At 41.5% G+C, this 25,828-nt stretch overlaps 2 protein-coding genes across 2 annotated transcripts in view; both read right to left on the bottom strand.

The window, feature by feature from the left end:
- Positions 1–9,005: 9,005 nt before the first annotated feature.
- Positions 9,006–11,596, bottom strand: LOC132997007 (midkine-like). Its single transcript, XM_061067378.1, has 3 exons — positions 11,515–11,596; positions 10,023–10,190; positions 9,006–9,256 (listed from the first exon to the last, which is right to left on the bottom strand). Exons 1-3 carry the CDS (start codon positions 11,594–11,596, stop codon positions 9,006–9,008), a joined length of 501 nt encoding a protein of 166 aa, XP_060923361.1.
- A 10,370-nt stretch (positions 11,597–21,966) lies between these two features.
- The window catches only part of LOC132996605 (diacylglycerol kinase zeta-like), a 74,532-nt gene continuing 70,670 nt past the window's right edge, over positions 21,967–25,828 (bottom strand). The window contains exon 36 of the mRNA XM_061066916.1: positions 21,967–23,730. Coding sequence (XP_060922899.1) covers positions 23,614–23,730 — 117 coding nt within the window. The 3' untranslated portion in view covers positions 21,967–23,613. The remainder of the gene's footprint in view (positions 23,731–25,828) is intronic.

The raw sequence follows: 25,828 nt of genomic DNA, 5'->3' as shown, positions 1-25,828 counted from the left end.
AATCAGGAGGCATAAAGGTGTTCCTAATAAAGTGCACGCTGAGTGTTTATCTGCTATGTGGAGAAACACGAGCCGTTGAGCAGTTTTAAGTGCAGTTTTGAGGGAACACATATTTTTTTTCGTCCTCCTAAGTATTAATTAAGAGGAAGAAAAGCTGAAAAGGTTGAGAAGGTTTTCCACTGGTGTGTGCAGTGGCCAGTAAAAAGCCGACGCACAGCTCAGGGTAGCTCACACTGTCTCAGAGGACGATGAAGAACCAGGACATCTTGTTTCAGGAGATTGTCTGGATACACAGTGATGATCGCTGATGACGGGTTCCATCTTCTTTCCACGAGAAATCACACAGAATGTATTTTCCCTGATGGAACAATGTCGTGACAGCTCAAAATGACATTTTTCTTTAAAACCCAAACTAAAGGAAACATCCGGGGAAAACTACATTGCATGGTGTTTCTTTTAATTTGGTAGTTTACAGTAAAACACTGTTTTAGCATTTTCTTAAGATCTCTAAGTAAAACTCGATGTAATGTAAAATACAAAAGGTAGTAACCAGTCACTAGTTTAAAAAACACCTCCGTATGTTCAAACATCAATGTAAAGCACATTTCTGTAAATACACAATCATTCTGAATATTTGCTCTAAATATATCATATACTGAATCATTCCAGGGGGAAGAGACGTGGTCCTTGTCTTCTTTCAGAGTATATGAAGTATATTTACCTCCCAATGTACAGAGCATGTACTTTATGGTGATCTAAAGACATTGTGAATTGTAGTCTTATTTTTTGGGGGGTCAAATTATTGCTATTAAAACTTAGGTTAAGTGACAAGAAAACCTTTTCTCATGTTGATAAGCAAACTGGTGCGTTCATCAATTTTCCGTGAAGAGTTCACCCCCCTGCTTTCAATGTTTTTATCCGGGAGCTGGCAACCTGTTATACCAAACTAAAGGAAACGGTGACACACAAAGGTCTCTGTGATGTTTCCTTTATGTTGGCAGCAATTTTATATGTACTGTAAATGCTTTAAATCTAAAGAGCTGCCCTGCCAGATCCCCACGACTTACAGGCCACGAGCGGGAGGACTCTTTAAAGTGTAAATCAACACGATAGGGTAGCAGTAGGTGTTTTGGCTTTCACACAGAACATTTCCAAGCAAATTCATGAAAAGTGTGGCGTTTATTTTCTCTCAAAATTCACATAAGGTAATCACTGTTTGCCACACTCTGGGCAATTTCTTCACCAGTTTATGAGGCGGTGACCTGGAAAGGTTATCGACAAACACTCCCATTCAACTGCTGTAGCGTTTCCAAGTCATGGCAGGAACTGATCAAATTGATACGAAGGTCAGCTAATCTGAGAAATGTCCATCACCATCAAACACCGTGATGAAACTGGCTCTAATGAAAGAGAAGGAAGGCCGAGAGAAAACTTCAATTAACGGAGCATGTCAGTGAATCCCGGAGTTCGAGTAGCAGACGGATCTCGAGTTGAAGAGTGAGGAGGAGGCGGCGTGAATTGGTGCTTAATGGGCAAAGTGCTGCAAAGAAAAACAACAAGAGGAAGGAAATTTACTACTTGAAATCGACAGTGAATCTTTGTGTAGGGGGACGGGGACCCAGTAGGAGAATGATGGTTTGAGATGAGATGGACCACAGAGTGAGGAAAAGACCGTTGGGAGAATGTCCTGGGTGACTGCTTTCTGAAGCCGGTTGAGAAAGTAGGCCTCTTTTAGAAACATGAAATATGAAACATTTTGTGCTTATGAATTGTTACAGAATTCAATTTGGGTTATTTCCGAGTTTAGCGGTCTTTGGTAGGGGGGGGGTAATAGAAACAAGGAAAAACATTGAAATTGGAAGTTTTAAAACTTTTAAACTGCTTCAGCGCTGTGTATTTGAGGCAGCGCCAAAAACACAGACTTTACCCAGGTTCACTTTAAAATGGCTAAGAGTACATAAATGTGAAATTAAATACAGTCATGCAAATTATTTTACAGCTCAAAAAAAACCATTTCAGTGTGAATTGAATTACTCTACTTCTACTTTAGTTTGCTGCACAAACCTCATTTTGTAACAGTGGTAGCATGTAGCTCCAACACAAACTTAACTCGAGCACTTTGGGTAAAAAGAATTTGGTTATTTCCCACGTGGGTCATAAAGCAGCGAATCAGCGGTTTAGTACAGTTTTTATGGGTCGCAGTTGATTTACTCTTTAAACCAATAAGTGCGAACACAAGTCCTCTCCTCGCTTCAGTTTCCTGTGGTGGCTTTTGGGGGAAACCCCCATCTGGTGGTTTACTTTGTCTGTATAATGCTTTTATGGCTGTTTGTACATTCTCTTATATTGTATGTATGTATTTAATGTAACACAACCCTTTTTCGAAAGCTGACACGGGAACATCGCCTGGCACAGTACACGGCTCGTATGACTTTTTAAATGAAACGTTCTAAAGATAAATCAGAAGCTGCTTGTGTTGATAATAAACTGTAATGCTAATAAACACCTGCTGTTGAAGGAGTGTGCCCTGTGGTTTATGAGAATACGTCATTCAGGGGAGTTACTCAAAGCAGTTTGACATTTTATATGTTATTATATTATATATACACTTAGGAACTCTCCTCACTCAGGAAATGCAAGGACAGTGATGTTCCTATTTATAAAACTAAGTACATTAACTTTTTGGAAGAGTTGCACAGCAAAAATGAAAGAAAAACAAACTGTAGGCACATGTTGCTTGATGTTATATCAGCTTCACAATTGTAACTTCACATTAACAACCTGCATTCACATTTTCAACTTTGAAAAAATGCTTTCTTGAGACTGTTTGTGGTTTTTATAGTGAAAAATACAAATTGGATTACGTATTTTCACTGCGTTTTGGGGTCCAAAACAAAGATATAGGGAGTGACGGTGAAAAAAGAATAGTCTGGTCCTCCAGGCGATGTTAGCGAGATAGCAAACTACATTATGTGGTACACTAGGACACAAACACTGAAAATAGCCCAGGTCTTCTAAAGGTTAAGTCACTTAAAGACACTTATCTGTGTCTGGGTTGTTTTTATCCACAGGTTCAACCACTAAGCCCAATATTCTTGGAAACTCAGTGTATCACACTTGGGAAAGTTTCAAAATTAGTTGTGATGGCACAAAATCCTGCAGATGTGTCTAAATCAGAGAACCCCCCCCCGATAGCAGATACAAAAAAATGAATCTCTGCCCGCACATCATTCTGCTCAGTGGATTTCTAACAGAGTTTTATCTATTTAAGTGAGCATCAGTTTGGGACACCGGAGATAGCCCCTCCCACTGGTGCTGTGCAGCCGACGTCAGGCGGTAACCACGGCAACACAGATAGAAGCTCCACATATCATTTATCCCGATGTCGATTCCAGTGGAATGGAACACGGAGATCAGAACATGAGAGCTGACCTAGATCTGGAGAGGCAAATCGTAAGGAGTCAGAGAAATGAGCCACATGGACGAAAAGCTCAGAGTCGATCACAGACGTAATTATTAGATGTTATTATCATTTCAGAAATTGACTGGGTCGTCTTGTCCTGGTCAGAATGGAACACATCGTCTTTTACACTCTGACCTGAACAGACACAAACTACTGCATCGCACACAGTTGTAATACAAGATTTTAAAAAATGGCAGTCACATGGTATTTAGCAGTAACTCGCCCTGGGAGATGTGGAGAGGCAGTGCGTTGCCATGGCAAAGGTGTGATCATTGTCAGAATAACTGTCTTATTATGAAGAGGAATAATCATCAGCAGCAACGCGAAATTTTAACACACACACACCATCATAAACACATGTCATTGTATGAATCAAAAACCAAAAGTGTGTAATTTCCATAATACACACACACTTATGTTCTAACTACTACAATTATATTTTCTATCACATTTTAATCTGTTCTATAGTACCATATATTCGCATAATACAGCCGCCTAATACTATTACTGTAATAATAACCCCGACACCCACAGTTGGATTTCCTCACTAAGGAACCTTGTGGAGAAATCTCTGAGTCTCTGATTTCACTTTCAACTGTCAAATTCAAAAAACAAAAAATAAAATGCCCCAAAAAAAAGCAGATCTCATGTCACATTGTCCAAGTGCAACAATGAGCTGAAGCAAGAGTTGTCTTTAGATCAGCATCTCACTGGGAGTGATGCAACCGCAAGTCAAGTCTTGTGTCTGGTAATGACATCATGGGCTTTGTGCAAGAACCAGTCATACCAACAGAAAAATAATTGTTTCTACAATTCCCTCTTGGGTGCAAACTGAATTCCAAAGTAATCATAATAATGACAACTGTATTTATAGAGCACTTTTCAAATTCTAAGTTACAAAGTGCATAAAACCGTCAGCGAAGCAAAAATCAAGGAATCACAAATATTAAAACGCACACATAACTGTTTTATGGGTTTAATCTTTTCATATTTGATGACGTTTGATGTATTTTATATTTTAATGTGTGCTTTTGATGTGCATTTTATATAACAGTGTTTATAAATATGTATCTGCTGCAAAGAGCTGCAGCAGCAGAAAAGAAAAGTGGTTGAGCCATGAAGTGCATTATTTATTCAGTTTTTCCATCCTATGTAAAGTGTTTTTAAAAGATTTTGAGGCGGCTGTACAAATAAAATGTATTATTAATATCTCCTGTTACGTGTGGCCAATGGTTAGAGCCTCAGATCGGAGCCACACATGCTAAAGTCTCCTCAAGTGTTAATTGAAAAGGACGAACCCGTGTGAGCGAATGGACCGGACCCAAGAGAGATGACGACTTCTGCAGCATAAATTCAGTCTGAAGTGGGGATGAGATGAGCAGAGGAAAGTGCTCCTTCATCTCAGCAGACACACAAACTCTGACCCCACGGAATCACACACTGGGGAGGGAGGTAGTCGGCTCCATGACAGTTACAGGGCCAAGGCTTTTGTTCAGGGGCAGCATGTTTCTTTCTTCTCTATGAATGAATGAAGCAGGATATGTTTGAGCTGCACTTAGGGCGGTTTTGCTTTAATATAAAAAAAAAACAAGTGTCTGAAGTTATTGTGTCCTTTTTCTCTTTTACACCAGACCAGGATCTCTCATTATAACCTGATCCAAGAGTCTTGGCAAGCGTGAAAATATATTTTTCTCTCTATCAGTGCATTAAAACTCATGGGTGATCCACAGAGCCCGGTTTGAGTGACACATCCACGAGTGGGAAGACGAATCAGACACTGAGACACTTCACACGGACTCCTAATACCACGAGACAGGACTTCACAACGCTGGGAAATGATCACAGCGGCCATTATTTGAGTCTGTGTTATGATTGTGAGATAAAAGATAATCACCAGCCTGATTCCAGACCTCAGAATGGTTGATCCCGTTCCCAGTGGGTCCAACCAGTGGCTCAGAGAGAGGCCTGCGAGCACGATTCCATTTGACAGGCGGAGGAGTGTGCTGTCTTTCTCCAACACTTTCTTCCCCAAAACATAAGTGACCTCTTTGACTTTAAGTGTCTTCTATGTGCTCTTATCTAAAACCCCGAGCGCAGAAATGTAGAACAAAGGCTCATTAAATTTTGACAAGGCCGAGCTCATTAGTAAATGAGCTAAAATGTCCTGTGGGGCTCCATCGTGTGAGAGTCTGTGATTTCCCTGCCAGGCTTTCTCTGAGGCCTTCTCCACGAGGGGCTCATCCCTGCAGCGTCACGTTCCACTACTCAGAGATCCCTCTGTAAACTCCTCATCTCTCTTTCTCTTCTAACTGCACATATTATATTTATTTATCACTTCATTCATGCATGATGTTACCCTCTGCTGCAGATAGCAAACGGATGTGGGCAGTGATGCAAAACTTCCAGCCTTCACAAAATGGCTGTGAGCTTGAAGTTGCCCACTTGCAAAACAGAAGCTAAGGCTCAACTTTTCCAAAACAAATTCGGCCATCATGCGGTGATCTAGGCGAGGTGTAATCTGGAATTGAATCTAAAATGGCCCATGTGTTACATGCTGAATTTGTGTTTGTGTGTAATCACACTGGTGTTTGAGGAAATAAGATTAAATCCTGCTATGTAGAATATAGAAATAAAGAAAATAACCAAAATTGATGCAGTGATCTAAGTTTGTGAAACAATACAAAATTGTTATAAAAAGTGGCAAAGATATAACCCCATCTCCTAACCATAAACAAGGGGGAAAAAGGTAAATTTGTGATTATTATTATCATTTTTCATCATCTCATCGGTGTGTTATTTATTTAATCTTTCATTCTTTTGTATTTGTGTGTAAGTGTGTATCTAGACTTCCATTGCACCATATGTAATTCCTTTTCTTATTTTATAATTATCAAAGTGTTGTCCAACAGTCGTCCTCTACGTTTCACAGAAAGCATCATCATCCTCTTGCATCGTCCTGTGAATCTGCCTTTTGACCAGTTCCAGTCGAGTCAATGCAGCGACTTGTCCCACTTTCAAACCTCAAACTAGACCAAACCAGCTGTGACGAGTCGGACTGGACTTAAGGGGAGAGTGGAGCGAAAAGGTCCACAGCTGGAAACCAAGCCTGCAGAGTGCTCTAAAGCCATGTACTTTTTATATTAGCTAGATTCCCTGTAATGACTAGGTATGACTCAGGGAAAATATCTTTCTCCTGATTTAGTAATAGGCTACATGTATGAAGGGGATTTGCTCAAATAGACATTAAGGATCAAATAGTTATGGCCTCACAGTTGTTTGTCTTCAACAGAGGTATGGTGTAAAGATATGCCCAGAACATATCAAGGTCACGTGATGATTGGCATATTAAAAAAAAATAAAAAGAGTAATATGTTATATGTGAGGTCACAGTTACCCTGACCTTTGAAAGTCTTATTAGTTTGACCCTGAGTTGTTTCAACTGAATTTGAAGAATTGTGCAGCTGAGGAGACACACAACTGGAAAACACACATCTGCAAAAAACGCCCCAACACAACAGTGAGTAATTCAATTCATTTCATGGTCAACCTTCATTTCTGCTGTGATTGTGCATCCGTTGTGTGGTCTCTGAAGTTGTGATCACCGTTACCGCGTTTGAAATGTCTCGAGTACGTTGGAACAGCCCTCGAGGAGCAGACAGAAAATATAAAATCAAAAGCACAACCAAGAGAGTGAACTTAAAGGAGAATATTACGAGAAAGGAAGTTGGGAAAATCACTCGACGGCGAATGGAAAAGGTCACAAACATCTGGATCAACAACACAAGCGGCGCCTCAGCCAGACGCGAGTCGACGGCTGATATTAAGACAGCGGAATAAATCTTCAGCGGGAAGTCGTTTATTTATTGATGAAAGCTTTCTTCTCCCACCTACATCAAAGGCATGACTGACGGATTCTAGGTGTGTGTAGGTGTGTGTAAAACGTGTGTGTGTGTGTGTGAGATCGACTGTGCGGCGGAGAGACAGGCAAATCAGGTCATTAAAACGAGTTCAAAGTCACATGACACCGTATCATTGAGATCTCAAGCGACAGAACTTAGCGTCACGGTGAGAAATGTGTCAGCCTTTAATAATAAACAAATAATAACAGTGATCGGTGTAATATTGACGTCACAGGTACAGCAGCTCAACAAGCAAGAACATTCAGAAACCGGATCAAAGAGATTCACAGAACATAAATGCTTTATTTGTCCTTCGAGGATAAAAGTCGATTCTGCTTTTTTCATACAATCGTGAGTTGCTCAACTAAGTTATCAGTGGCTGTGTTAATTCATGAGAGATCCTGTAGTCCTGCGGTATCCAATTTCACTTATTCATAAAAAGTTTGTTACAGCTACAGTAGAAAAAAATTGTCAAAACATATTAGCAACATTCAAAATGAAAGAAATGTAATGGATTACGAAGAGCTGCTGGGGTCCTAATGCAATTTTGACAGTGGTGGTGAGATTTATAGAAGAGGACGGTGTTTATTGAGCCCCAATCAGCTCCAGCTCTCCGACATACAGTTACAAAAAGTTTGTCTGCTACCAACACATCCCAGATTAATAAGATAATTCCAGACCCAAAGCAAACACGAGCTGAGACAACCTGGAAATTAAAATAGCTCTCGTCTCCAGCACGGAGCGGGTGCCCACGTGCATTTATTCTATTAAAGATTCGGCAGTGAAGGCTCAGATATTGAGAACGCCCTAGGCCAACATTTTCCACATTATTTAAAGTGGATGGTGGTGTAAAGGAAGATTAATAAAGCAAATATCCCTTCGATTTAGAAGCTGTGATCGGTTGGTCATAAAGCTACAGGTCACACTCGCTTCTGAGGAAGGCACAGAAATAAGTGAATGGGAATCAGGCTATGAATCTCTAAGTGTTGGGGCCACTGTCCAGCTGTCAGACCCACAACTGCTTCTGACAGTTATTGCTTTGTTACTATTTTTGGGGGGTTAAGAAGAGAAGAATATAAAAGTATCACAAAGCAATAAAGATAACAAGATTAAACTGGAGAAACAGGGGCAAACGTTTGTTACAAATCAATAAACATAAGTACTGGACAGAGCCCAAGAAGATGTTTCTATTCTTTAAAAGTAAACAGCTCCTGTTGTACAGTATTGTATTGGAATTGGCTACAATTCACCAAGAGGGCGCTCATGAGACAGTCCTTAACGACCTGAAATACTTATCTACACCTGCCTCAACAAAAAAAGATATATAGAATATCGATCATATAGGAACATGAATTAAATGAAGGATCCAGATATAAATCAGGCTAATGTAGAAGCTGCTAACTGATTATGATGGAGTTAATATCTATATTCCACATACATACATACATAAAAACGCTCGGGTGAAATAAAAATGCGAATGCGTATTGTTTAGCTTGAAGGCACAAATGCAGAAATCTGTTTCTACATCAAAACGATGATGCCAAATTAAAAAAAAGGTATATCATTGAAGTTACATTTTGGGTCTACAGCTATTGTTCATTTTGGAGAACATCACGAGCCCCCCCTTCACAACCAATCAGTTATTAACTGCTTGTGACTGCAGCTGAGGCCAAGGAGTTCCTTCTCCTGGACGGAGACTGAGGGACCTCCAGCTGTGAACTCGTCAGTCGGGCCTTTGTTTGCTCTCTCGGTTTTCCCTGGCACGGTTTGGAGACAGAAATAGTCTGTTGACACTCTGCGTCGTAGAGAGCCCTCTTCAATGTGCCCGTCCGGGTTCTCGAGCCGGAGCTCGGATCACAATGCCCCCAACTTCCAAACCGATACTTACAGTCAGCTGGAAGAGAGAGAGAGAGAGAGAGAGAGAGAAGGGATGCAGCTTTTCAATTGTTCAATTTTCAGTTTCTGTTTGCAGGTTGGAGCTGGTGTATCAGAAGCTGTAGATACACAGGACAGTAAAAGCAGATACATTTTTAACATGCTTCTAAGGTTGTGGATCAACATTATTTAGTTTTTACCTGTCAAACATAAATCAATGTCCTCTAAAAATAACCTGTTTTAACATTTCACAGTTAAATCCGGTGTAGCTTGTATAAGTCTACCATCAGTCTTTAATCCATCAAGGCAGCTTTTACATTTTCCATCAACTTCTATCTCATTCTGAAATTAAATTTCGATTCACATTCCTTTCTTTGAGACTTATTGTTGTATTATCTTCCACTCTGTCCTGTCTTAGCTGTTTATTAAAAGCTCAAACTGACCTTGGACCATGGAATCATCACACATATGCCTGCATGCTACCTCCATTGTGTTTATGAAAATTTCCAATTCACAGGAGGCACTTTAAATAACTCGCCTACTCACAATTAAAACGCCTCCTTCTTTGGAAACCATTGCTATCACCTACATTCTCTTTGCTGCAATGTAAAACCGACCACAATTGTTTCCATTGTCAGTTTGTCTGGTGAGGAACAACAGAGCGAGGTCACATCTGATAAATCGATTATAGTTGCAGGCTTTACATTGAATTGCATTGAATGGATCAAGTCTAATCGCTCTCTCGCTCTTTGTGTTGTTGTGTTTGTGTGTGTTTGTGTGTGTACCTCCAAAGTCTTTTTTCCAGTTGCATGGTACTTTACATTTCATCGTGTTGGTCTGCTGGTCACATGACCCCTCTCGAAATCCTGCTCCGCAGTCTCCGTTGCTAGGCACACAGTTGCCATAGCGCCAGTCGGTGCATTCTGACCCATACTGGGAGGGTTTGTTTTTCTCTAAAGAGCAGAAGAAAGTCTATTAACACGTGGTTTTGGACGAGAGGTGCATAGTTATGAGTATTATTCCAACAAGCGAAGCCACATGCTTCGAGACAAATGGGAGAGATGAGGTGTTATGGTGGTGTAACAGTGGAAGGGAATGTACATAGTAAAGATACATTGAATAATCATGCAAATACATGTTGACTGAACATTCATGTATGCATTGAATAGATATCCATTCATACCGTGACTAAACATGCATATATATATACACAGTTTGTCCCTACAAAAGAAAGGCAGACCTTTAGTTTGAAAAGGAAGAAGAGCTGTGTCAAAGCATCCCAACAACCTCTCAGTATGGAACATCACTTGATCCTTCATAATTCATTTTTAAGTACTTTTTCTTTTGAATCGATATTTGCTGTCACACATGACCCCAAGATGTCTCTTAGCAATACAACTTTGCTAGTGTTCATAATTATCTGCTTTAGGCTTGACCGTCCATTTGAGTTTCCAGAGGATTCTACAAAGGAAGCTGTTGTTGTTTCCTGTTTGTGGACAAGATGGTGACTACCCTGTGTACTTCGCACTAGTTTGATGATAAGTTACGAGCCACCAGCAGAAATCTGGGATCACCAACGGCCTTTAGGCACATATCGTCAGTTGTGTACCTCGGGGGTTTTTTGGGCCTTTTTAATCACAAGACACGTTCTGCTAAGGCAGAGCCACCTCGGGCTGATCAAACCTTGGTGTGTGTGTCTCTAACAACTTGGGGCCCAGTTGGGATCTGTCCTCCTGAGCCAGAGCAGCGTTGTGCAGTCTGTGATGTTTCTTTTATGTTCTGGCGCCGCGCTCGTCTGTGGACTTCTCGCTCTTTGAGGAACCTGATGGTGGATGTGGCAATGAAACCCCTGCAGCCAACCTCCACTGTTTTATTTCTGTCCAACCACCAGCCTAACTACATCCTGACTCCGGCTCTATATTCAACAGACATTACATCATCACCTTGTGTCAACTGAAAAATAACAATATTCTCCAAAATGTTGAACTACGAGGAGCAAAACCGAACCTGTGGCCAATAAGAAATGCCCAGATCATTATCCCATAGTTCCTCATACTGGAAGTAAGTCTGTGGCATTCTGCAGCCTTGGCTCCCATTACTACGATTATGATATTATGATGGCAGTATATAAATAGATATAACAATGTGCAGGACATCACTGTATTCAAAATAAACAAATAATTTTGTGTGTATCCCACCGAATGCATCCCACACGAAGTTATTATTTGTAATAACAACAAAAAAATTGACAGAGAAATAGATGGAATGGAAGGTTACCTTTGTTTTTCCCTCCAGCCACGGTGGGGATGAGGGCGACTAACAGCAGCAGCAGCAGCAGCAGCGGGGGGGCAGCCCTCATCCTGGAGAAACACGCAGCAGTGAGGAAAATCAACATCCCCAAAAGGTTCACGTGCATCACATCTGCTGAGCCATTAGGAGTTCACCCTAGGCCCAGGGTCAGAGTGTGTGTGTGTGTGATCATTATCTGCTCCCCCCCACAACCTCCATCAGTGCCTGTAACAACCCGACAAGGGACGGCTGAACACTGGTCACCTCCATACAACAAGGTATACTGTCACTTTTTACAGGTTGTGTGTGCAGAGCTTTTTAGAAAACTTCTACGGTGCAGATCGAAGTTAGAAAACTTTGTGTTCATCATACCTGGTTTATCCATGTTCATGTTTACATGCTACTTAAACTTGCGATTATACACAAGAGAGAGAGGTAACACGTGCTTGTGTCGGTTCTGAACTAACTCCCACTCTCTCTCTCTCTCTAGCATGAGAGAAATATAAAAATACCAATATGTACAATTTGAACAGGATTGGAATGAATAAGGCATGAAGTTCATTAGCATCTCGTAGCATGTTTAAGGGATTTCTCTGATGTATTATTTATGAAAAGTCCAACACCTCCCCTGCCATGATAATTTCTTCAGTTATCAGGGTGTAGAGCTATTGCTTAGAAGGTGCGCAGATATTTCACCTGTATCCCATCACATTAGCATCTACCTACAAAATTGTATTTCCATGTTTCAAAATACTCTTTTGTTGAGGTCCAGCCTTGCTGCACAGCGAACACATCTCCAGAAATAATGCTTCACTTGGACATTGAATAGAATAAAAGACCGTCAGAAGATAGATGCCTATAAGCAAACACACTTTTTTCACTCCACAAAACTGATTTATCTTCAAAATCTGACTTGAAGTTTTCCATCAGGCATCATTAGCATCTGTGTCCCCCCCCACGCCGCCTCAGGGCCGAGGTGATCTGATCCGCGTGGTGTAAAGTTTCTTTTTCTTTTTGATTGGAAAAAGTGAGCAAACTAATAATCTGTTCGTAGAGTATGTTTATAATAGAGTCATATTAACTGTATCGACATAGTACACATCGAATAGTAAAGATGTAAATTGCAGATAAACCAGGTGGGATGATGCAAAGTTTGAACTGTATATAAAAAGCACAGACAGTATATGGCATAACTGCTTGAGGAGGACTCACTGTAATAAGGAATAGTTGTGTAGAAGCCCCAGAGCTTTAACACACACAAGCACACACCCAGGTTTAGAACGGGCTCTGAACTACATGTCTAGTTTACATTGATTTTCTCTGCAGCTCAAACAAAACCTTCTCATGACTTCAATTTGGTCCGAGTGTCTCTGTTTCAGGTCGGTAACACACAGTGTGAAGTGAAGCTGGTGGAGCACGGTGGAGTGGATGTCTCACACACCACCGGGGCGGCAATTATGCGCTGCCGCTCTAATAGCCCGTCCAGGGACTGGAGCTGGAAAGCAGCAGCAGCAGCGTCCCAGGAGGAAACCACTCCGAGCCTTTACAGGATCAACTGAACGAGCAGCAAGGGGGATAAAGAAAATATATATCTGTGGCAACAAGGGTTTTTAAAATCATGTTGCTGATCACAGAAGAATGGAACAACTGAGACATGACGAGACAGAATTGTGATTTTACTTCAGAATTTTTGCGTTTTTGCCTTTAATTTTTCAACTTGTTTTGCTATTACTCCTTTTTGTAAATGACCGCCTAAAAAAAATCCACAACAACATAGTAGAAAAAAAAAGGTAATGATAATGACTAACACGCCTATTAAGACCCTGAGTGAAGGTCAGAGGTCAACATCATTGATTCCAGTCTGTGTTGAGGGATGACCAGTGGTTAGTTTGAGGTCAGAGGTTAACAACAGTCTACTCAGGATGTTTCCAGTAACTAAAAAGTGACAGATGCATGTGCATTATAAGGAGAATATTATATAATATTTTATAATATATGTCATATCATATTTCATATTTTAATAATGCAATAACAAAGGTATAACACACACACATGCAGAGGGGCCATGTATGGAAATAAGGTAATTAAGTGATAAAATCTGTCTCATTGTTGCTGACGACGTTATTAAGCGACAGCTCCAGTAAAGTCTGCGTAAAGCAGAGCTGGAGCAGCGGATGCATTGTGTGCACGTGTATCATTGTCGTAATCTCACATAGAAATGAACATTTTTATTAACTTTCTCAATGGCTCAGAGATAAGGGTAAATATTAGGTGTCATGGCTGATACCAGCTGTTGACAGCCGTCGAGAGGCAGATGTTATTACCTCCGCCGAGGGATGTGTGTTTTTTTATTGACGTTTTGCTGCCGACAGCAAGACGACTCAAAAAACTACCAAGCAGATTGCTGTGACATTTTGTGGAGAGGTGGAACATCACCCGAGGAGGAACCTGTTCAAATTCAGAGCGGATCCAGATAAACGGGCCATTAAATTCCCATTCACACAGATGTTGTGCTGTCACTTCATTCGTTTCAAGCTCCTCGTCTTCTACTTGTTTCAGGGACAAGCTAAAATATTCCTCAAACACTGACTTAGTAAATACATTGATTGACAACCGGTCCTTCTAATGTTGATAGAAAAGTAATTCATTGTGCGAGTTTTCCTACCAAACCGTTGCTGTCGCGGTTTAATCACAGAAATGTCACTTTAGGAAATGATATCGTTGGACTCTGGTATCTCCAGGAACAGCCCGCCCCCCCGCCCCAGTCTTCGTGGGTTCACAGAGGACCCCTGCATTGGAGGATTTGTTTGCATAACAGCTTTTGAAAAATATGGCTGCATATGAATGTGTGTCAACACTGCTCTCATTGATACCCTGTGTGTGTGCCGGCTGGCAGACTGGCAGTCTGCACTGGGAGGATCAAACCTTCAGAAGGACGCTCGGCCAAATGTTTACTCCACATGACTTATTCTGTATCTGGGCTTTGTCACTAGATGCTGTATATATATTTTATAAAGATACTGTGGAAATTATATATATATATAACATTTGAATCAGAATCTGTGACACTCGTGATGCCTGAGTGTCTCTTTTGTTAAAATCTTAATACTATTTCAGCTTCTTCCACGGACTTCAACTCCATTTGTTGATTATTCAGTCGTACCCTCGGATAAATACTTGAGATTTCAAAAAGCTTTTTTTTAAAAAGGTCCGTCATTTGGGTTTTAGTTCAAGGATAAAGAATATATCGCTGGACATCACACAGAACAACTCTAAACTCCCTCGAGTGACTTCACTCGGCTCCAGATCTCTGTGTCAGCGCCTGGAGGTCCATCTGCCAGAAGACACAACAGGAAACCAAACACTCGGACTCTCTTATGAGCATGAAAGCAAACACAAGAGGAAGATTTCATCTGGGTCGTGATGGTTATTTCCGGTGGAATTAATTTGTCAGAGAAAGGAAATTAAATAATTCTGTTCCCCTGCCTCTCTGCTGACTAACATTAAATCTGGATATAACCAGTGGCCATTTAATCATCTCTTTCTCTGTGTTTTTAAAGTCCGTTAGGTTGAACCCTTCAGATTTACTGCAATGAGAGTGAACACACATTAAACATCTTCTCTCTGTATCCCAGGGGCTGACTCTTATTAGTAATGACACTAACTCTGTCAGAGAGAACGACAGGTTGTTAACTCTGTTACTGTAATAACATCAATAAAACATCATATGATCCGATTCACTATGATTCATCCATGTAGCGTTGATCAGAGTTGATTTTTAACCTATCCGCACTTTTATTGTTATAATCTACAATTCTTATGTATGTACCTTTTGAGCTATGCTTGTAAATTAAGTTCACACACACAGTGAAGATTCACGTTTATCTCCTTGTTACATAGTTTAGATAGAAGGCTTTGTCTTTACTGTAGAACTCGGATTCGACTAATAGTACTCACACACACACACCCACACCCACACACACACACACCTCCTAATAAAAGGGTGACAAAGTGAATTTCTGTGGCATGTTAATTTTTTTGATCTGACAAGCTCTGCTTAATAAGAGCTTTGAAAAAGACCGATTATGCTCCCTCGCTAACAGAGTTTGAAGTTTGGATTCTGTCCAGCACTTTAGAAGTGGTGGGGGGGGTTGGGGATGAGGGCTGGAGCTCTGGGAGTTGGTGACACAGCGTGTGTGTGTGTGTGTGTGTGTGTCTCTCTTTCTGTTGACTCTGTAATTAGGGATTTTGACAGGCAGTCGAGTGGAAATTACTGTTTTATTGCTTCTTATTTGACCCTCTATACCAGAGAGGTTGCAGACCGTTTCTTTGGAGGATCACACACACACACCCATCCACACACATCCACACACACACACACACCCTGTTTACACAAGACATGTTTTAGGCATGTTTTTCAGTTTTTTGTCTCACATCTAAAGCTACTAGGTAAATTCTAATTCTGCGGACAGAATGGACTCTATAAAAGACAAAGAAAGGAAACAACGAACACCTGACCTTCGCAAAGAGAACTTCTGACTCACAACCAAACATAATACTTTGGTCCTGGAACAGCAGAGACCTGCGGGCGCTGAAATCATTGCAAGAGGAACTCAACCCCTGCAAACCCAAACACAGAATAATACTCAACAAACATTATTGACTTGTATAATAAGAACTACTGGGTCTCAGAGTTTCTATTTATATTACCCTTTGTGTGTGTGTGTGTGTGTGTGTGTGTGTGTGTGTGTGTGTGTGAGTGTGTGTGTGTGTAGAGATAATTAACTTTTGGAGCTGGTCGATAAAAGGTCAAGGTCAAAAAAGAAAACATGGTCAGAAAAACACATTTTCCAAGATATCTCTGTAAATAATAGAGCTTATATTGATCGCATGATGTCATATTTTAAGTTACATGAAGTCATCCTGCATAACTTGAAAAATCCAAGCATCCAGGACGATATAAATGACCTAAAGCTTCCCTAGAGCAAACAATGATTTATGATTGTATGTTGTTTATATGAAATCGTAAATTAGTTCTAATCTCGCTGCACGACATCACCACTCCTGTTCCCCAGCAGACATTCTCTGGTCTTTATTTGTAATTAAGAGTTTATTGATAGTTATATAGTATTTAATTTAGAGATAAGACGGCTACCTCAGATAACGGAGCGAGGCAGGACTGAGTTGGATCACTATTGTCGGGAGCAAATCCTGCTTCATTGGGCTTTAAACCATTAATTCACTGTAACGAAAACCATGGGGTCAGAAAGTGTTTGTAGGGTTGAGTTGTATGTAAGTTGAGTTTTATATAAGTTGAGTTTTATATTAGTTCTGTGTGTGTGACTCCTGTATATCTTTCTATGTCCTCTCTACTTTTAGTCGCTGCTCACCAGTTGTTAAGTCGCCAAATGGGCAAAAAAGCACTAATAACATGTAATTCTCTCAACAGTGCACCCAGCTGCCTGCCGACACACAAAGACACACACACTGGATGTGTTCCAAATTCAACACAACCAAGCTGCCTGTGTCAGCAGGAAGCAAAAACACAATTTAAACATTTTTAATCAAACCCCTAAAATGTGCTTCAACAGCCCGACACACACACACAAACCAATACCCCAAATTCCCACCTCTCTGCCACATACAGAATGTGTGCAGTGTGTATAGAAGAGCTTCACTTGCAGAATTTCAAAGTTGAGACGAGGGGAAAGGGCTGGGATGTGGCTTAGGAAATGGGACAATTATATAAAGACTAATGAAAGCCAGCGGGCAGATGATAAGCACCAAACAAAACAGGGTTAGAGGAGCAGCTGAGTGAGAGTGTACAGCACGGAGCTGCATATGAATCTGAAATCTGTGCCTTTGAAACAACAAAAAAATAAAAGTCTGTTCTTCTTAACACCTAATTCTGAAAAACACAAACACAGAAACCAAGAGTAATTATGTGTCTCGGTGGAGAGCGTAAGAAAACAACCATTTATCTGAAAACTTTAGCAGGCTATTAGGAAAGCTAATATCTTTTTTATATACTGTCTTTCTATTTATTGTTGTTTCTGTGCTGGATGTTGTGTGCAGAGCTTTTTATAAACACGAGAGAGATGTTAGAAATCGTGTCATTCATCCTTCCTAGTTTATCTGCAGAGAATATCTTATAATCAGGGAATGAATGTAATACGTTTTGCATTAAAAATGTACAGCAATCAGAGAAATGTTGTGAATTTACTTTAAAGACTAGTTGCTAAAGAGTAATGAGTGACTCTAGGAATGTTTGATTTTTTTGCAGATGCATTTTACTCTTCAAACAGGTACAGGAACAGAGAGACTAAATAAACCCTGGGAAATCCAACTAACCTAAATCATACAAGAGAAAGAAAACACATGACAAACACAAGACCACGTTAAGGCACTTGGCAACTGCCGACCTCACAACTGAACCTTTCTGCAAAAACACAAGAGATAGATGCGATGTCCTGACTGAACTCTAATCACAGCAGCAGACCTCAGTCAATCTCTGTCAGGTGGAGTCTGCCCCCCCCCCCGGCCCCTCCTCCTTTCACCCAGACCTGATCATGCAAACCTGCTGTCACTCAGCACTGATCGACCCACATCCCAAAAGCAAAAGGAGCAACATCACTAAACAAAACCAAACGGTCAACACAAACATGCAGGAAAAAGAATACAACACACAACTCAATGGTTTTCTAAGGGGTTAACTCCATAAAACTAAATAAAAGCATTGTTGATCACTTGGTTCTCTTTGGTTTTGCAGCAGCTACAGTTCAGAGGATCGCGGGCGAACGAGGAGCAGGAGAGAGAGGAGCACTTACTTGTGTATCAGCGGTCGGGTCGGGGGGTAAACTTGTCTCTGGTCTCCTGCCTCTCTCCACTCGTGCACCTCCTCATGCCCCCCTAGCTTTTGTCTCCCAAACCAGTTCATTCTGGTTGCATTAGCCTCGTTCACCCCACATCCTCAAACACACACACACACACACACACACACACACACACACACACACACACACACACACACACACACACACACACACACACACACACACACACACACACACACACACACACACACACACACACACACACACACACACAGTTGACCCACACACACTTCACACTGCAAAGTTTGGTTCCATGAGCCCAAGCAGCCTCTGCAGGCCGTTGTTTTCTATAGATCTGCAGATGATAAAAGCATCGCTGGAGAAATCCCATTTCGGCGTCTGTCGTTTCTTTTGATCATCGCGTGTCTTTGTCTCATATCAGGCGAGGCCGAATCAATTCACGCGTCTCCTTTCATCTCCCACCCATCATTTGAGAGAACGACAAGAGAGACAAAGCAAAGCACGAGGAAGAAAGGGGGACAGAAACAATCTTAAAGTGATAATGCATCAGAGTTCCATGGTATTCAAACAGCTTTGTGGTCAACTTTCTGGAACTAAACACAAAATAAGAGCGTCACTCCGAAGCCGCTTGATGAGACTGAAAACTGAAAGTAAAAACAAAAGTCATATTTTTTTCATGGGCCGGTCCATAATAACCTTTGAACCAATCAGTTTACAGTGTTATTAACAGTGTGTGTAGCAAGTAGCTGCTACAGTTGCCATCCCCTGCTGCACGGGAGATAATAGAGTTTGATTAATCTTTGCAAATGAGCATAAGAGCAGCTGGCAGCGTGTCAAGCTCTTGATCAAAGACGCCACAGCAACTTCGGAACCGGCGCTTCAATTATTCACGAGAACTTAGCTCGCACTCGTCAATGGGAAAACGAGGAACGATTTCACAGGACTGAGGGCGGGGGGGGGGGGGGCATCATGCATTATGAAGTGCTCTCGCAGAACCAGAATCTGAAAGCATGTAACGTCTGTGGCACGTTCTGTCACTGACGTGTGCTGGTGGATCAATCAGGACTCAAACCCATGTGTCACAGAGAAAATTTGAATATAGGTTTATTTCTCACCGTGTATGTAGCATCAGTTTTAAACAAAATATTAGTTATATGAAATAACGACAGCAGTTGAGTATTTAAACTTCTACTGTATATAAGGCACACGTCATCAGTATATAGGCACATACACATAAAAAACAATAAACCAGGAAAGATGAATACATTTTGTCGAACTTCTCTCTGCACCATAGACCGGTTATGAAACCTTAACAACAACAAGTGCTGCACAAAAACAAACAAAAAGGATATTGTAGAAGTGTTCAAGGGGGACTCACTACTGAAAGACTAATTCTGATAAAGGCTATAGAGCATCAACACAGGAAAGTCACCCCCCTGACTTTTGGTCTCAGCCCTGCAGCAAGGATTTGAACAGAAAACTAAATGAAAATCAACACATGCCAATAGCTTTTCTATGATTATTATGATAGAGATTCAAATGTTGTGCCTCCGCTGCACTAGCCGTCATTAAGGTTTGGAATCAGTAGGTGTGTGCCTCGGTAGTGAGAGTGGACTGTGTGTGTGTGTGTATTGTTGCTGAACCAAAACTGAAAGGAGGGTGAATACAGGAGTTGGAAAAGTTTGGGTGTGAGCACGACTGCAAATGAATGCTGATGTATCTTTGTCGCCCCCTCTGGCCAGCTGCTGCATGGCGGTCAAGGAGATGGAGAACTTTTTGTAAACTCCTGCTGTCGTACACTTAAATAACACACACCACTCAGAAGACAGTAAGTGTGTGAACTTGGATACACCAGCATCCTTCATCCTTCACTCTGTGCCCCTGGTGTTCCACCTCCTCTGTGCACACTGGCAGATTGGCATTTATATGCTTAGTTCACTGGGACAATTATAAGAGGGGAAAAGTCGGAGGTCTGTACTTGACCCATTCAAACAGCAATGGATTTTTTTGGACTCGATAACGCCCGGTGTGTGCATAGAAAGACAGTGTCCTCTGTTTAAAGAGTGAAACCTCTACACCACTCATAGAATAACACTTACACAAGGAATCAATGAAGATGAAAATAAGCAGAACAGGATATCTGCTTCGGGGGAAAACAATACAGCTGCTCATTAAGTCCTGACAACAATACGCCGTGATCAATACATCTGATCTGGAGGGGGGGGCGTGAATGATTAAGTGTGAAGTAACCAGCCTGCATGGACTCATTAGGAACTCTACTGTCAAGTGGTATTTAAACCAAGTTCCTCTAAAGGTGAGTCGGTCCAATTAAGGATCAGAACGGAGAGGAAACTGTTCATGCGAATAAACGACTAACTTTAAAAAGAACAATTCTTTGGTCACTTGAGGGACCTTGATGTGGCGAGTCACCGGTGGCAAATGTAAATGTGGGTTAACACAAAAGGCGACAGGACTCAGGATCAGAAAGACAAAGTGGTAGTAAATAATTGAGACACTAATTGGCCTTTATCGGCTGTTCTGGGAGCGGCAGGGATCTGATTGGTTGCCGAGCTTGTGTCCTGGCTGAGAAGTCGGAGGTGAGCCGCCTGTCGCCTGGAGCTCTTCACTTCCAGGCGTATCTCAAACTGATCTGCTGTCAGGACAATGCAGAAATGTCAATGTTATGTCTCGTCTTGTGGATGAATGGCAGGTGCTGAGGTCACTGAAAAAACACATTGCAATTCCAGTCAGTATTTCACAATAAAAGTCAACTCTGGCTTTTAATGTGACGCTGCAACAGTAGGAACCCAGAAGAAAAGGGAAACTTCTGAAGCCAAAGAACTGTTGACTAACAAGATTTTAAATAGATATTCCTCCCTGGTTCGGCTATTGACTTTCTCCCCCATTGTAAGTTTGTGCGATCAAAACGATTCTTTTCTTTGCACAGCTTTGAATCATTCACACACATTTTCCTAATACAAAAGCGGATAAAGGGAAGAGAAGCTCGATGCTAATTCTCCCGTGTCTCTTCCCAGCTACCCCCCTGATCGATACCATAATCGATGCATATCACATTTTACAGCCACACATGCTCTTGTCAGTTGTGGCTTCCTGATAAAAACTAAATAAGCACTTTTGTTCAATTCACGGTTTCTCAAAAGAAAACAACATTTACATTCACTTGATGTTTGATCTCGGGGAGAATGCGTGTGTCTCTCCGCGCTTCAAACGCAGCCTGACAGACGGAATCAATTACCATTTTTATTTGCACTTGAATCGCTGACTCACCAGCACGAGGGTGAACCAGGTAAAAAGTCAACTTTCATCAGTTCTTTTTCATCATCTTTTTATCTTGAGGCACTTTATAGACCGAGGGAAGTCATCACCTTATATCATCATGAAACAGGGATAATTAAATGCTAAGTTAATAAGGTCTAATCCCATTTCGATGATAGCACAAGAACATTATAATTTCTCAAACACTTCATTCTTTTATTCTCTTCAAAGCGACTACAAAACAATTCGTACAAATATCAAAGAAGGTAAAAACAAGTGCAGAGAGGGAAATAAAGAGAAAGAAATAATAGAAAATTAAAACCATTTATTTTATCACAACTTGTTTACAAAAAGCAGAATCCTAAACATGAGAGCATTAATATTATTCGGGCCTCAGATGTAATAAAAAAAGACCTATCGTGCTTTAATCGCTGCGATGCACAACATGTAAGAGTTTACTGTCAAAGCAAAACTAATCTGAAAACACCAACACGGTTCAAACGCTAAATTCCACAGGAAGAACTAAACAAGAAAAGGTCGGTGGAGTTGGTTTTTTCTTCGGCAGCCGCTGCGTTGAATCAAAGTCAGAGACGTTTTTAATAATACACTGTACAAAAAAAAAGGAATATCATCAAACCCTCAAAACTCTTGGCGCATAGAAACTTTTTTTTTTCTTTTCCATATCTATTAAAGAGTTGGAGGTCGGTTCACTTGCTGCTCAGCTTTGCTTTTCTTCCCAGCAGCGCGTCGGAGTTTTGCATCTCGGAGCAGAGTGTGTGAATGTGTGTGTGTGTGTGTAACCCTAACCCTAATTCAGAATTTAACTTCTTCCTTCTTTTCCAAACATTTCAGTTCCTGTGTCCACATGGAGATCGGCATTGATATGGACTTGTTATTTTGGTTGTACATATCTGTGAACTATATCTTTAACTGTTACGACGATTTAAAGTTTGGCACAACAAAGTATAGTTTGCTCAAGTTTAACAACCATAATCAGAAATGTCTATTTGATCCATTGCTGTACCCCACCCCCCTCCCACAAACACACACACACACATAAATAATAATCATCTCTACAATATGTCGACAAACATAGTCAACAAAATTCAGTATGTACAATATGATATTGTTGAGTAGGTGAGGTAAGATGAAGAAGTAAAGCAGGTTCACAACACAACTGAAGGTCGGGTTCATGCTCAGTGGAAATAACCACCAGCTTCATTCCAATATTCACTTCCTATGGCAGAATTAATGGGATCCTGAACTCGTCCCCATCATATCAAAACGTCAGCACTTTGGTCCATTACATTGGTTCTGATTCACCTGAACTTTGCGAGGGATATTCATGGCCCCCTGAGGATGAACCCTTCTGGTTTTGACCCTGTGATATTCCCGTCACTTTCTTCTAAAGTTTCCCCAAGAGGCTGGATATTCAGTGAACTCCTCCAGTCTCTCGCTGCGCTCACTATTCATTTGATAATTCCGCCCCAAAGAAAAACTCTTGATTGGTGCGTTTGGGTTTTTTAAGGCTCATGAGGCTCGGCGAAGACAAGTGAGACGGTGCAACTCGACCAAACGCGGCAGTATCATTAATTCATGGCAGATAGTTTGAGATGAAAGAGTTTCTATCAAGTTTCTGTCCACGGGCAGAGCGGCTCGGACTTTCTTGAAGATTTTTTTATCACCAAGCTGCTCAAAAAGAAGAGGAAGGACTTTAAATCTCTTCGTCTTCACCCTCAACAACACAAGCTCTGTGTCACTGTCACTGTCATCATTTGTCATCTCTGCCATAATCTCCGGTAAACGCATGTTGGGATCAGATCTGGTCCACCCCCACTCCTCGGCCTCCACTCTGGAATGACACGTGGAAGCCTCAGTCTCATCGTGATGAAGATGAGGAGGAGGAGGACGACAGCATCTTCATCTCTGCCCTGCTCATTGATAGTGTTTGACAGTTTCAAACAGCCGTCTCCTGGTCCTCCCTCTGTATCATCTGGTAATGCTGCCTGTTCTCCAGATAGGCTGCCAGCTCGGCGTCCTGAGCCTTCTCTGCTCGGTTCTTTGGCGTGTCGCCCTGAAGGGACACAGAGACACTTTCAGAAACAGACACAGTTAAAGATCTGGTTTTTATTTAAACTCTTTGACCTGTAGCCCAGCATTTACAGTCCACATCAGACTAGAGACAGATTTTTTTGGCTGGACACAATTTCTCAAATTCAAATCATAGTTCAGTCAATCAGTTTCAAGCACATTTTGATTATTTTTCTTTTAGAACAATGTCAAAATGCAATTTCACAGCACACACACACAGGTATATAATACGGAGGGTCTTGCAGAAAACAAAAGGTCAAAAGCAAGCACAGTCTAGGTTAGTAGGAACAAAATAAAAGAGAAAAACAAAGGAAACACAAGGCACAACATGACACTGGAAACATAAAAGCGATAGACAATGCTGAACTGACAATGGGAAGCACAGAGACTTATATACACCAGGGTCGATTGAACACAGGTGAAACACATGAGGAACAGGTGCAGACGATCACAGGACCAAGACAGGAAGTGGAGAACTCAGGGGGGAAACAACTGAACACAAATCACAACACAAGGAAACACAGGTAAAAGTCAATAAACAAAAAGAGCCCATGATAAAAAACAATACAACATATTATTTAGTTTAAAACTCAATAAAGACATGTAAGTTTGCTGTATCACTTTAACTGCAGCTCCTGACCTGTATCTGCAGGATCTCTACACAGCACTGCTGCCACACTGCCGGCTGATTGGATAACTGCATAAATTAGCCTGTGTACAGGTTCCCTAATAAAGTGCTTGGTGAGTGTATCTCAGTATAAAGCAGGAGCACAGCCCACCGGCTGACTCCCTTCATCTGAAGAAGCCTGTGTTTGGCTCTGAGCTGAGCGGTGAATGTCCTTACTCGTACTGAAACTCCCCCTTATTACTTAAAACCTATCTGCTGACCAAACAGCGCAGAAGATTTGTTCAATTTGAGTATCTTCAAGTCTAATGGGCAGATTGGCAGCTTGCTGAACACGCTCCTCAAGACCACGAGCCGGTCCGGCCGCCGCTAAGCCGCCGACAACAGCATCAATATGTTGTTCATTCTGTCAGACGCTGAGCCTCCAGGCTTTGATTCCTCCTCATAACTAAATGCTCTTTTGTTCCAGTCTGGCTCCCACTTGCCACAGTGACCAGTCTCCACTCGGCGCTGGAAACACACATCGAGCTATTTCATTAGGCTCCAGCTGCCTGTGTGATAGTGAGTTTACAGGCTTGTGTCGGCAGCTTTTTCCATTTCTTATTTCCGGATAATTGAAAAGTGCAGTTGTTGTTGAAGTAGCATTGTCTCCGACTGATAAAGCGGAGATAATGAGAAACAGCTGAATGTGAAATGAAATACGCAGCGTGTGTCCTTGGAAAGAAACAGAACACAACACGTACTGTATTCTAAGCGGCTGTTTATGGGGAAGGGGCCACTGAATTTAGAACAGACACTAATTAGCTGGGTCCAGTGTGTATGTGTACGTGTGTGTGTGTGTGTGTGTGTGTGTGTGTGTGTGTGTGTGTGTGTGCACATTTGTCTTTGCCGTTTATTTGGAGACATTCCCAGAGAGAGAGTGAGACAGAGACCAGCACAACACAACTGTTTCTGACGCCACAAGTTTGCATTAAGCTTCCGGACAATGAGCGAGTATCTCAGAGCGAAAAAATGCTAAAACCCTGGTCTCCCCAGGTCATTTGTCTCTTTCTCAGTGTCTCTCTCTTTCCTCTGCACTGTCTCTAACTCGCCCTCCCTACTGTCTTTCTTCCCCTCTCTCCCCCTCTTCTCTGTATCTAGGTCACTGCTGAGTCCAGACAGTTACAGGAGCTTTTCTACACGGCTGAAACCTCCACGGAAAACCCAACACAAACGAGGGAGGATGCAGCACCGCCGCTCACCAGAGCCCAACTCTTCATTTCTGTGCCGCGTTCATTTGTTCGGGCCACAGTCACGTACAGTGTTCCAACTAATCCACATCCACAATGATGCTCGACCTCGCCGAACTGTACAAAGGACTGTTCTCCATAAAAACACACACACAAATAAAAAAAAGAAGAACCAAACAAACTTTTTCGAGGACAGCAACTTGAGCTTGGGGAAATAGTTTCAGAAT

The sequence above is a fragment of the Limanda limanda genome, chromosome 23, assembly GCF_963576545.1.
Source record: "Limanda limanda chromosome 23, fLimLim1.1, whole genome shotgun sequence".
NCBI classification, from domain to species: domain Eukaryota; kingdom Metazoa; phylum Chordata; class Actinopteri; order Pleuronectiformes; family Pleuronectidae; genus Limanda; species Limanda limanda.
The sequence above is the reverse complement of the archived record's forward strand: the minus strand, read 5'-3'. Positions and strand labels throughout refer to the sequence as shown.

Bases quoted from the DNA above. Each gene is read 5' to 3' on its own strand.
- LOC132997007 (XM_061067378.1), bottom strand. From the start codon at position 11,596: ATGAGGGCTGCCCCCCCGCTGCTGCTGCTGCTGCTGCTGTTAGTCGCC. The intron at 10,191-11,514 runs GTAACCTTCCAT...TCTGCTCTTTAG, and splicing joins GGCTGGAGGGAAAAACAAAG to AGAAAAACAAACCCTCCCAG. The intron at 9,257-10,022 runs GTACACACACAA...TCTCTCTTCCAG, and splicing joins CTGGAAAAAAGACTTTGGAG to CTGACTGTAAGTATCGGTTT.